Source organism: Poecilia formosa, unplaced genomic scaffold (assembly GCF_000485575.1).
Source record: "Poecilia formosa unplaced genomic scaffold, Poecilia_formosa-5.1.2 Scaffold222, whole genome shotgun sequence".
Lineage (NCBI taxonomy): Eukaryota > Metazoa > Chordata > Actinopteri > Cyprinodontiformes > Poeciliidae > Poecilia > Poecilia formosa.
Window position 1 is genome coordinate 322,363 of NW_006800161.1, and position 12,703 is coordinate 335,065.

A 12,703-nucleotide genomic window follows, 5' to 3' on the forward strand; every position below is an offset into this window, starting at 1 on the left:
AGGGACGGCCAAGTCCCACAGCCCAGCTTCAAAAGGCCTCTGACCTCGTTCTGGTGAGTTTGTGTGCGTTTTTGTTTCCCCCAGCTAGAGAACAGACGCAGAGCAGAGACGTACCATGTTGGAGTGGACGGTGGCCTGCTCGATGTATCTGGCGATGCCGGTGACAAAAGCATTTCGGTCCTCGAAGTTGGTGTTGAAGTTGGGCTGTTGGGAAAATGAAACAACAGTGAAGATGGAGCAACAGATATGGAGAATTATTATGAACGTTTTAACAAAGAGAGATCAGGTTGCCATTAAAAAAAAAAGTAAAAGAGCAGAAATCAATTTTATCGATTAGTTGAATCTTTCTTTTTTGAAGATTTAATTTTATTAATTTTTCACCATTGCTCTCCAAAGTGATGTCAGCACACCCATCTGGTTTGACAAGCATGTTTTGCTGCTTCTACTTATTTAGACTTTGTATTCAGATCAACTATACGGCAAAAAGGTCAGTCTAATAGAGAGAGAGAGCGGGAGAGAGACAGAGGGAGATTTTTTTATACAAAAATAAAGTCATAATCAAGGTTTCCCCCAGAAAACTCACTAAGCCTGGTGGTTGGGCACCAGGGCAGTCATTCATCCAGCAGCCCACCATGTTTTTGAGTTAAAAAATGTTTAAAGTTGACAGGAAATTTTTAAATGTCACTTGATAATCATGTGTTACTGAAAGATTGGAAGATTAATACCTGAACACCAACTATGAAATCTTAAAAAAGTGCAAACATTTTAATAAATAAGTAATGCTTAGCCTGGTGGGGGCACAAGTAAAGCCTGGTGGCCCACCAGGCTTACACTGGGGGAAACCCTGCATAATGTTACAAGAATGCAGTTGTAGTAATACGAGAATAAAGTCAAATGGCAATAAAGTCAAAAGAACTTGAGATTAAAGTCTTAATATTAGGAGAATTAAGTAGTAATAGAATGAAAACTGCAACAAAAAATAATTATCCAAGCTTTTTTCTCATTAAAGCAACTTTTTTCTCGTAATTTCAAGACATTCTTCTGGAAACTGCGTATTTTTTCTGCTAATAGTGTAACAACGTTCCTGTAATTACACAAAAAAATGAGTCCTGTAATCTGGCCCTGATACTCCGTCATGCAACTAACAGAAGGGATAATTAAAATAAAAATCACTTTTTGAAAATATTTTCTTTCATTTGTAATTTCTTTTTTTTTTGGAAAAGAAAGGAAGAAAAAAATATTAGAATTGAACCTGGTATGAAAAATATATATGCAGATTTTATTTTGGCACCATCTCGCCCTAAAGAGAACAAGCACAGCGGTAGAAACAAGCCATCCCAGCGCTGACCTGGTACATGACGGAGGCAGGGAGCGGCTCAATGCACGGCTGCTGGTCCGGCAGCGGCAGCTCCTCCAGCAGGTCCACGTTGGACAGAGCATCTTCTAGAGTCACAGTGGACGCCATATTGCTGTAAAGTAACAGGAAAGAAAGACTTTAAAACTTTAGTCTAGAAACACATCTCTATCCTGCCATAGCTGCAGAATTAAAGCAGAACTTTGAAACCTGGAGGGACACACCCAAATGTTAATTCAATTTCTGTTCAGTCCAAAGACACAGAGGAGATTCTGATACTGTTCTGATGCACCTTACTAAGATGCTTTTTAAAAACCAGAAGAGGAACATGAAACACGAGTCTATTTGAGCCGAGTCACTCAAACCATATCATAAAATGTTGACAGCTGTACATTCATCTGAACAGCCGCCACATTGCCTTGCAAAATGGTTTTAAGCAACAGAAAACAAAAGAAAATGAACAAATATGAGATGACTGGAAACTGTAGGAACTTAAACCTTTACTCATTACTGTTTTGCAAAACGTCTCAAGCTCAGCGACATTGGATGGAGCATGTCTGAACATCAGTTTGTGATCTTCTCACAGTTCCACATTTGGATTTAGCCTTGGCCTTTAACTAGGTCATTCTAACACATGAATCTGCTCTGATCTAAACTCTCTAATTGTAGGTCAGGCTGGTCGTTAAGTTTGTTGTCCTGCTGGAATATAAAACTCTGATCTTAGCTTCTGGCGGCTTCCAATAGGGTTTTCTTTCTTCCAGGAATATCCTGGACTGAGTTCCTTCAAAAATCCAAAAGGTCAAGGGGCATGAACACTGTAGCAGGGTGTTATATATCAGAGCCCAGGGGTCATTTGTGGCTCCCAACTGCAGTTCAAGAATGATATAAATTTGACCTGCAGGTGGTTGGAGGTGGTTGACACAGATGGAGACTTTTTTATTTATAATCAGGATAAAATTATTACAGACATAATTTTCTTACAATGGAAAATATTAAGTATTCGTCCCTTCGTAATCGAGCTTTTAGAATAAGTAGAACCACCTGTATCCAGAGACTTTGCTGCTCTCTAATCAGCTTTTATGCAAATTATTAAACTTGGCTAAATATTTGCAAGTGCTTTGAACAAAAGGGACCCAAATCCGGTTCTTATAACCGAGAATAAATGTATTCAACTGAGCCCAAAACAATTTGAAAACTAGATATCTTTCTTTTAATATGAAAAAGATTAAAATCTTTCCAGACTCATTTACTTACAGATGAATGCATTTCCGTGTGCATTCTTCTTGGTTTTTTTAGACATTTATTTTACATTTAGACATATTTAGACCATTGACAATACCACACTTATGTATATATTATATATACATTTTATATGGCTTATGGTTATATTTGTATTTACTAATATTGAACACTTTGGATGGAGTATCGGTCAGCATATAAGCAATTCCCCCTTGGGGATCAATAAAGTATATTCTCTGAAAAATAACCTTTAAGCAGATATAAAACATACATTTCATAAAGTCCACATTTCTGTTCTTAAAAATGGTTTTTTAATTGATCTGATTTAATATTTTAACTTTAAATGTCATGTCGTCAAGCAAGAGGAAAATCATCATAATTAACCGAAATAAAGCCTTTGAAGAATAGAATTTGTGTGTTATGAATATATAAAATGTCAATAATATTCTAATTTATTGAATATTGACTGAAGGTGTATGCGACTTGTCCCCGCTTCTCCTTAGAGCAGCTTCAAGGATGGGTGTTAGAGCTTCCCAAACACAGGAAGCTAAAAAAAAAAAAAAGAAAAAGCTCAATTTTAGGCTCCTCTTGTGCAAACAGCTGTGTAAATGCCCACCGCTTCCTATCTATGCAGCTTCAGAATCCGGGTCGGGGTTAAATCCTGACTCATGGGCCGCTGAACAGAACGTCTCACCGGTTTGGTATTTCCCTCTCATTCCTCTGCACACCTTTCCGTGTTTCACTTTAGACACAGCCCCGTCACCTTGCCGCAGTTTGGCAACAACATACCAGACGGTGTTATTTTTTTTTTTCTGCTCAAGTCATGTACAGACAAGCGTGTGAGCACAAAATCATAGAGAAGCTCATTTTTAATCACTCAACTGTTTCCAAAGCATCTAGAATGAGATAGAGTTAAAACACAGTCAAAAATAGAATGGAAAGGGGAAATTAAGGTGCTACAGCATCATCAGGTATAAAGTTTAATAGAAAAATAGTTCCTAAAAAGACAATACATAAAAAACAAGATTGCAACAGTGAAAATTAAGAAGCATTGAAGGAAAAAAATAGACTTTATCCCATACCAATCAGTATCTCGTGGACAGCAGATACCATCTGGTGCACACAATATAGTATTTAATTTTTGTTCTTCAATGTCCCTCTAGGGGCTCCATAGGTTCCAGTAGTGGCAATGATAATAATGGTATAATGTACAAGACGATAAAAGAAGCTACTACAAATAAAAATATCAGACTCACAATCCAAGGCATTGAAAAAGCTATCAGCAGTAAAAGAGAAGGCAGCTTTCTATGCTGTGAAGAGTAACTCTCCTCAGTGATGAGGCCACCAGATTAGCGCTAGCCACAGTAGTGCTGTAGGTGTGATGTGATACGATTCAGTTTGCTTTCCCACAGTCCTGCTGACAGGCGGACGTCACAATCTGCAAACACAAACCCACAGCAATCGTAACCGCGTCCCACAGAAGAACCGACGAAAACCTCACAGGTCAGCGGGAGGAGGAGCGGTGTCAGCGCAGGTCACTGGATCTCCAGAGGGAAGTGAAGGAAAGAGAACCAACAGCAGGTTGCAAGAAGACCGCATGACGTTTTTGAACTGTAAGGGTTAGTGTTAAAAAGATGGAGGATCCCGGCCTACTGACTCACAGCTGGCTGAGAAAAACTTTGGCTATTTTTAGATAAATGATCTGTTTTACCCACATCAGGCTTTTAATGCCTGACTCACTACACTTGACAGCCAGTAACTATGAGTCAAACAAGTTACCCACAGTGAGCAAAGTTGGTCAATTTTTCAGCAATCAGCAGGGTTGATAAAACATTTTAAAGCATTCATAAAAAAAAAACTTTCATTTTGTTTAGTCTATAAATACTACAAACATGTTCTTTGCTGCATTTTGTTATCAAAGTAGTAAATATCTGAAAGATTAAAGATGAATGACTTCATTCATAAAAAATGGAAAATCTTATTCCTTCTTTTGGTGCACACTTTATTAGTCAATGTTAGTCACATTTCGTCACTGAATACAAGCTGCATTTCAGAGCTGACAGACCAAATGGAATTGGTAGTAGGACGCAAAACTTTGTTCTTAAAGCGATAAATCCAAAAAGTGTTGATTAATAGTAGCTGGTAAATCAAGTGTCCCTATAGTATTATAAAACAAAAATCCCAGAAATAAACTTCATGGTTCAAAAGGACATGGTGCCACAAAGAAGAACAAGACCAGTGATCCAAGAGTTTGGATTCCCAGTGGGTTTTGGTTCTGGTCAGAATACAAAAAAGAGCAAGCAAAAACAAACTAAATATACTTAGAGACCAAACTCTTGTTAATTAACAAGAGTTTCAATAAAGTTTGAGATTTGGGTTGGGGTTTTTTGGAGTTGGGCTTTAAAATGGCAATAGCTTCATTCCCACTACAAATGTGAGCAAAATTTTGTCAATATTCTGCTAATGTCAAAAAAAAAGCTATTTTGTAATTATGGTGATCCCAATAAATAAGAACCGCAATTAAATTCAAATGTGAAAAGCTTGTTCACACAATAAGGCATTAAAAACAGGCCACGATCCTCCAAGTTGTCTTCTTTGTGGTTTGCGCCAGTGGCAACGTCCAGTTGTTGATCATGTGACGCGTGATGTGAAAAAAGTTTTTCTACTGCGATTTTTCCACGCCATCTCAAGCTAGCGGCAAAACGTTTTAGTGAAAAAAGTGAGGTTTTTCTTTCAAAATTGCCATGTTTCCGTTGAGCACATTTATTTTTGAAATGTGAAATTGCAAAATTATGTGGTCAATGGCAACACAGTTAGCTAAATCTGGAAACCTTGTTTGCTGCGCATCTTTTGCCATAACGCCAAAGATGATACTGATGCTAATTGAAAGAAATAAAATCCTTCATTCCTAGTTTACACTGTTTTAAATAAGATGGCAGAGAAAGTTCCAGAGTGCCTAGAAATCTGTCTGTACAGAGCAGTGACTAAAACTGCATTTCCTCCCCCACCTGTTGCTGTGGACTGCTGCTTAGCTGGCTGAAAACATTAGCAAATTATATTTGCTAACCGTAGCAAAGATGAAATCAGCTATTTGGAAATATCTTTGGTCACCAAAAGTACAGATGGTGTTTTCATGGTGTGAATAATAAAAAAAAGCTCCAGTAAAATACAGAGAAATCCCAGATAACCTGAACTGCAGCAGCAAGGTGATTTTAAAAAAAAAAGTTTTTAAATTAGGATTGTAAGAACGTTGTATCTGCATGAATGACTGGTTCAATGTAAACTTAGCATGCATGATACGACTAATGGCAGTCACTGTTAACCGCACAAGATTAAAAAAAAAAAAAAAACTCCTCATGCATTACCCAATGTGTAAACTATTTTTAAATACTTCCTTGTTCTGTTGAGACTGCAGTGTCGGAGTTTGTTCAGGGGGTTAACAGCAACAAGCTGACAGTTTCAGTAAGTCCATCATGAAAACAAAATCCTTGATTTTACTTTGTGATATTAAAGCACTGAAGGACCTGCTGTCATGAAGCTGTTAAGTCAAATAATAAATGTATGAACGATGTTTGTCAGTTTCTGACATCAGGTTGATATCTCCTTTCATTTCTAGAACTGTAACCCTGTACAGTGAACTGGATGTGACTGAGGTTGTCCAGGAGTGCTTGATGAAATCATCAGGGTGTTTACCCCAGAGTGCTCAAAATGATCGAACCTAATAATAGGTGTGGTTAGGACACAAGGAAACATGGTAACAAAGGATGATGAGGATGGATAAAAAAAAAGACAGCATTACCAACTTGTCTAAGCATTTTCATTTGGTAAAAATGAACATGCAGAGTCACCGACTGCAAATTAGTCTCTGAAAATGGGAAGTGCAAACCTCAGAGACGGCGAGCACGTGACGCACAGCCGGCTTCAAGACAAGGGCCAGCTCTTCTTTCATGAGAAATATCCAACCTTTTTACAACTTCCTGATGCCTAAACAGAAATTCTTTGGTAAATCAAGAACAGAGACCACTTTCATAAAGTACAAGCGATCTTTAGCTGTGCAAAGATGCCGTGCTTTTATTTGTCTAAAACAAGGAACCTTGGTGGGTTTTTACTTTAACCCAGTTCCTGTTGCTGTTTGACAAGGAACAAATACGGGAAGTCGTTTCTCTTTAAGGGTTAAATAAGTCTGCTGAAGCAGCACACCACGTCTCCCTGAGTAAATACACAGTAAGGAGCTTAAGCCAGAATAAAGGAGGTAGCTCGGGTGTTCAGACAAACAAAAGGCAATCATAACCCATCGGTGCGTGTGATATTTAAATCAGATCCAATTATTTGGCCTTTTGAGCTTGGCAGGGCAGCCATGTCTGAAGTCTGGAAAAAATGCTAACCGGGCCAGGGTACGGATAGCGGAGCTCACCCCAAACGTCAGTCTATTCTTCAGGTTCTGTTCCTGAATAGAACCGCTCTTCTTCAGAAAAAACTTCTTTTTGATATAAAGCAATGAAGGCTTGTTCAGTGCTTTAAAATTAAAATGTGGACATTTAATTTTCCTTGGAGCAGAAGAACCCAATAAAATGGATCACACTTTCTACTTTTAGATGGATGGAGTGGTTTCAGAAGGACTCCTTCACAGCCTCACCTGGGCTAACGATGAGACTTTAACACAAAGATTGTGACTATTTGGTGAGATTGCTAATGTACAGCTAAAGCTAAAAACCTCTTTTAAAAAGCATGCGTAGGTCAATAACAGAAAATACTCTTTGTACCCAACAGTCTTCATTTAAGAAAATATGAATAAACTTCACAGTGAAAAAAAAAAATTGAACAAAGTTTCCATTTATCATGATAAAATATTTTTCCTGGACGACAAATTGTCCCAGTAATTTGAGATGAACTAAAATATTGTTTTGACATCATTTTCAAGTAACATATTGACAATATCATCATAATGCAACTTTGCCCTCTCAATTACCACTAAACTTTAATTTGGTAAAGAACGCTTCGAACAGGAAATGGAAGTGATCAAGTGTCCAAAAACGAAAATAACCAAGAATAAATAAAACAGAAATAAAAACCACACACAACCCAAACCGTATATAAAATGCAATGAAGTCTTTGTCAACAAAATTGCTAATCAAAAAATGTTAATCATCAGAATGGAAATAAATTATCAAGCTCATGCTAATTCATCATGCTATTAATTGCTTAATTGCTTATTGCGACAGGCTTTGCATGCCATTATCAGCAGAATCTAAATAACCCAGCCTTGACACAACCAAAACTCGTAACCATTACCGTATTTGGCATCTTATTCTGATTCAGTTCCTCCAACATCTTTTTTTTTTTTTTAACAAATTAAAAGAAAAGCGTCAACAATTAGCAGTTTTTAACTCTTTGCATAAGAAGTATCATATTCAGTAGAATTATTTTCTGGTTTTATCAACAAAACTAAAAACGGACACGAGTCCAAATATATTGAAATGAGGAAGAGAAAAAAAACTAAATTCAAATAAAGATTAGTCGAATGAAGTTTGAATGCTTTGCATGCAGAGGCAGGTGGAGCACACAGCAGGTGGTGAGGATCAGAAATAAACCAGAAATAAGCTCAGGGTTCCTACAGGTTTTCCATTTCAAACTTTCAGACATTTGCACTATTAGATTTTCTAGTTTAGTTCCTCTTTCGACTGCTTTTACATTTGTGGCTTTAACATTTACTGTAAATTTAGATTAAATATTTGTGCTTCAAAATCCATATCTATTTCTCGCATGTCAACTTAAGGTGTATTATTTCTAATATAACTTTAGTTTGAAATGAGACAACAGGAAGCACTGCAGGACACGATGCACAGATCAGGTTTTTAAGGGCCAATGCTGATTCTTTCTAACTGATTTTTCTGAGATCTGACATGATTTTGATTGATTCTGAATTTCTTTTCTAAAGTTGATATAAACTCTCAAATATCTAAGCTTTCTTTTAAAAGTACAGTATGTAGTTTTTTTTTTATAAAACAAAACAAAACTATATTTTTGTAGAAATATAATTGTTATACTGTTGATAGAGCTGTTGCCTTACAGCAAGAAGGTCCTGGGTTCGATTCCCGGTCCGGGGTCTTTCTGCATGGAGTTTGCATGTTCTCCCTATGAATGGTGGGTTTTCTCCAGGTACTCCGGCTTCCTCCCACAGTCCAAAAACATGACTGTCGGGTTAATTGGTCACTCTAAATTCTCCCTAGGTGTGAGAGTGTGTGTGCATGGTTGTTTGTCCTGTCTGTTTCAGTGTTGCGACAGATTGGCGACCTGTCCAGGTGACCCCGCCTCTCGCCCAGAACGTTAGCTGGAGATAGACACCAGCACCTCCCAACCCCACTTGGGACAAGGGTGTGAGAAAATGAATGAATGGATGAATGGATGGATTGATAGTTGCTATATGTATTTGTTTAAACTGTCACTATGTCCTGACAAATAATGTTTGGGGAGAGTAAATAAATAAATAAAAAAAACAAATCATGCTGCTCTGCCTTCTCCCTGTGGTCCTACTGCCATCAGGAGAAATATGATGCTCAAAAACAACCAATCAGAGCCAGAAGGAGGGTCTTAGCACTGTGAATCATGCTACAAATATGTAAAGAGCATAGTTTTACAATAATAAACTTTCTAAAAAGTAACCTTATATAAATAACATTAAACTTAATGTTTAATGTAAATTTAATGTAACATTAACCTGCTACAATTCATGCAATAAATGTAATAAAGCACGACAACAAAAGAAAAACAAATGTGCTGCTGGTTGCTTGGCAAATGCAAAAGTTTTGAATCCAACAGTAACTGAAAGACTTGCAAAATTATCCCAACTTGTGTGACAAAGCTCATGCCTCTAAACTTTACCCGAATAACTGACAATTTAATATCTTTTTTTAAATAAGAGTGAATTCAAATATGATGCATTTACTAAACAGGAAAAAGAGCTTATTTTTACGTATTTGGCCTACCAAAAACAGGTCAATCTGTTCACCTGTATCATCCCCACTTGGTCTAGTTTGTCACTAAAGTGTAGAAGCATTTTAAGGTAATAAAACACATCCAACAGCTGTCGAACATTTTCTAAAAGAGGAAACACCTTTGTGTTGGACAGAACGATTTACAGTCATGCGTAACAAAATGCAAGATGTCCGACACTTTTAAACCTTCTATTCAAACAGAGTAAAGTCATCAACACTAAGGAAGGAAACGATTGGTTAAGTGAGAAACTGATGCAAAAGCAAGAATCTAACACTGCCTTGAACGACAGTCGCGTCTCTTATAAGTGTGGCAGAATAAACACACTTCAGCAGGTTGGTGCCAGGCTGGAGGAAGACAACGATCTCAAGACAGAGGTGTGAAAACGTTTAGCTTTAACATGCTGCAGGGTAATAAAACCACTGCTTCCGCGTATCAGTGCAAAAACCACAGTCATCCAAAGCACACGCTATGAAAAATGTAGAAATACACTTTATAAATGTATAAATGTTTACATCTGCAGGAGGGTTGAGTTCTGGAGAATTCAAGGTTATGTTTAAGTTTATGCGTAATCAAATCTCAACTCAAGAAAATTGAGTTGAAAATGATTCGCGGCTGATGACCTTCTGGAGTAAAAAATAGCAAACATGCAACATAATAAAGGTTTATCCACTCACCTGGAGCGGTGGCTAATTTAAACCTGGTTAGTTTCAGCGGTTGTAACGTGCTACATTACAACCACTGAAAGGTGGGTTGGTCTAACCTGGCTTTATGGTATCCTTAATAAAGACACAGAACCACAGAAGAAGAAAAAACAGGAAAATATATGCACCACTCTCACCAAAAACACCAACAGATGTGGTTAGAAAAGCATCTTCAAGCCTCATCGCCTGCCTGCCTCTCTTCCTTCCTTCTTTCGTGACTTCAAAGCCGACTGAAAACATCTCAAACTCAACAAAATGCAGCAGATGCAAAATGAGCATCAAAAAATATATATGTACTCGTTTCCAAACGTAAACAACAAGCTCATAACACATGAACTACTACAGCATAGATGAGGGGAGTCCGAGGTGTGACGTTTACAATATTTGGAATTTGGCAAAAAGCAAATCAAACAAATCAAATGGAGCTGATGCTGTCGCAGTAAACAATTAATCACATGATAAATTACAATGATGGCCATAAATTCCATTCTGATGATTAATATTTTTGAAGAGCAATTTTGTTTACAGCTTTCATAATCTACTTCATTTATGGTTTCTCCTCTGTGTGGTTTAATTTCACTTATATTTTTTGGTTTTGGTGATTTTGTGTGTGTGTGTGTGTGTGTGTGTTTTAGGTTATTTGAAATATTTTCCAGTTACTTGATCTTAATAAAATTATAATTTATTGCTCTTTCAGAGAGTGAACTTGCATTATTACACCATTATCAACATATCACTTGAAAATAGTCTGAAAATAAAATTATTGTTCATCACAATAATTTTGGGATAATTTATCATCCAGCAAAATCAGTTGTTATGACAGGCTTGCAGATGAACTTTTTTTTGTCATTTTTTTCCACTGAGAAGTTTACACATATTTTCTTAAAAAGAGACTGTTGGGAACAAAAAGTATTTTTCTACTTTTGGTAATGTCTATTTGCTTTCCTTTAAGTTTCATAGTGAAACTCGGTGACTTTACTGAGTAAAACAGACCCAATTATTAAACTTGGCTAAGTACAAGAAAAGCTGTCTGAGGACGTTCTTGTATTTATTTCATGCTAAAATACTTTTTCTGGACCAATAAAGTAGAAAACATTTGAAGCAAGAAGTTCTGAAACCGTACACCTGTGGTGTCCAAATTGAGTCCAGCAGGGACTCAATTTGCAGGTTTTGGTTGTTACCCTGGTTCAACACACCTGAATCAAATGATATAGTTCATTAGCAGAACTTTAGGAGGTAGTTGGACCACATTGGAAACTGGCAGGTCAGAAGCTGGACATCCATACTGAACAGTAACATTCACTCTAACCAGTCAAAAAAGTTGTTCATTAAAGATAGTTTGTTGAACATTTTATGACGTATCTATTTAAAAATGTGGTGTTCGTTTCAGCTTTTCAAACATTATCCGGGTTCATTTGAAAGGTTTCTACAGTGGCTCCTTTTACGTGCTGCTTACAGTGGAAGAATGGGCAGTGAACGCCTCGTGAGATCTAGTTCCTGAACGCAGCAATCCTGGATGACTCGCGCACTAAACTTCAGGAAAAATGTTGCCTAAAAGAGGAAACAATTTGGAAAAGGCAACGATACTCCAAAAGTACAGGTCTATTTTTAACTTTCGACATTCGCAGATGGTTTTGTTGGCTTATTTAAATTTCTTTCTTTAAAGTAAGTTCTACGTTTCGGCTCCAGATAGTGTGTCGGACAGTTTAATTCACTCCAGAAGGTAACAGGTGGTACAAAACAACAGATAAACGATTGAAAAGTGTGAAAACTTTAGAATTCTATGGTGTGTGTGTGTAGTTCTGCCTCCAACAATGTAATGGCTCTATCCCTGTTCCGTGGCTCGGCCCGAGATTAGTCACAGCTCGGGCCTGTGAGCCAGGAAAATGGCTTTGCGCTGCAACAAGCTGTTCACCTCTACAAGCTAATTATCAGAAGTCTGTCTAAAATCAGCGTGTGTCCCACTGGTTGCTCTCACACAGCGCTGGTTCAAAGAATACAGCCAAAGCCGTGCAACAACTTTTTTTTTTCTTCTCCCAAGTCGTGGGCGAGGTATCTGGAAGTCCACACACACTGAAACCAACTTCAATCATTTCCACTCACCCGGAGTTGTTGGGAAACTTGTGCGTGAATACACTCCACTACTGCGCCATGTAGCCGGTGGTTTAATCCGTCTCGCGACCCCCGGGCTTCAACGTTTTCGGTCCGTGGGAGTGTTTTTTTTTTGTCGTCGGCCGGTGAAGTCTTTCCTCGCTCGGTGTTATCATGGGCGGGGGAGAGAAGTAAAGCAGGGAGTTCCTGTCCCTCAAACAGGGAAACTCAACAGGAAACTGCGCTCCGAGCTGCGGTTCAGGCCTCCTCCACTAGGGCAGGGAGACGCAGGAATGTACAGTAAGCCCGCATGTATGGAAGG

The 12,703-nt window shown here is 37.9% G+C and overlaps 1 protein-coding gene across 1 annotated transcript in view; it reads right to left on the reverse strand.

Annotated features, from left to right (window-relative positions):
• cyfip1 (cytoplasmic FMR1 interacting protein 1) overlaps positions 1-12,675 on the reverse strand; it is a 33,431-nt gene extending 20,756 nt beyond the window's left edge. The window contains exons 1-3 of the mRNA XM_007568430.2: positions 12,394-12,675; positions 1,349-1,469; positions 115-204 (exon numbers count right to left, since the gene is read on the reverse strand). Coding sequence (XP_007568492.1) covers positions 115-204; positions 1,349-1,465 — 207 coding nt within the window. The 5' untranslated portion in view covers positions 1,466-1,469; positions 12,394-12,675. The remainder of the gene's footprint in view (positions 1-114; positions 205-1,348; positions 1,470-12,393) is intronic.
• Positions 12,676-12,703: the final 28 nt, after the last annotated feature.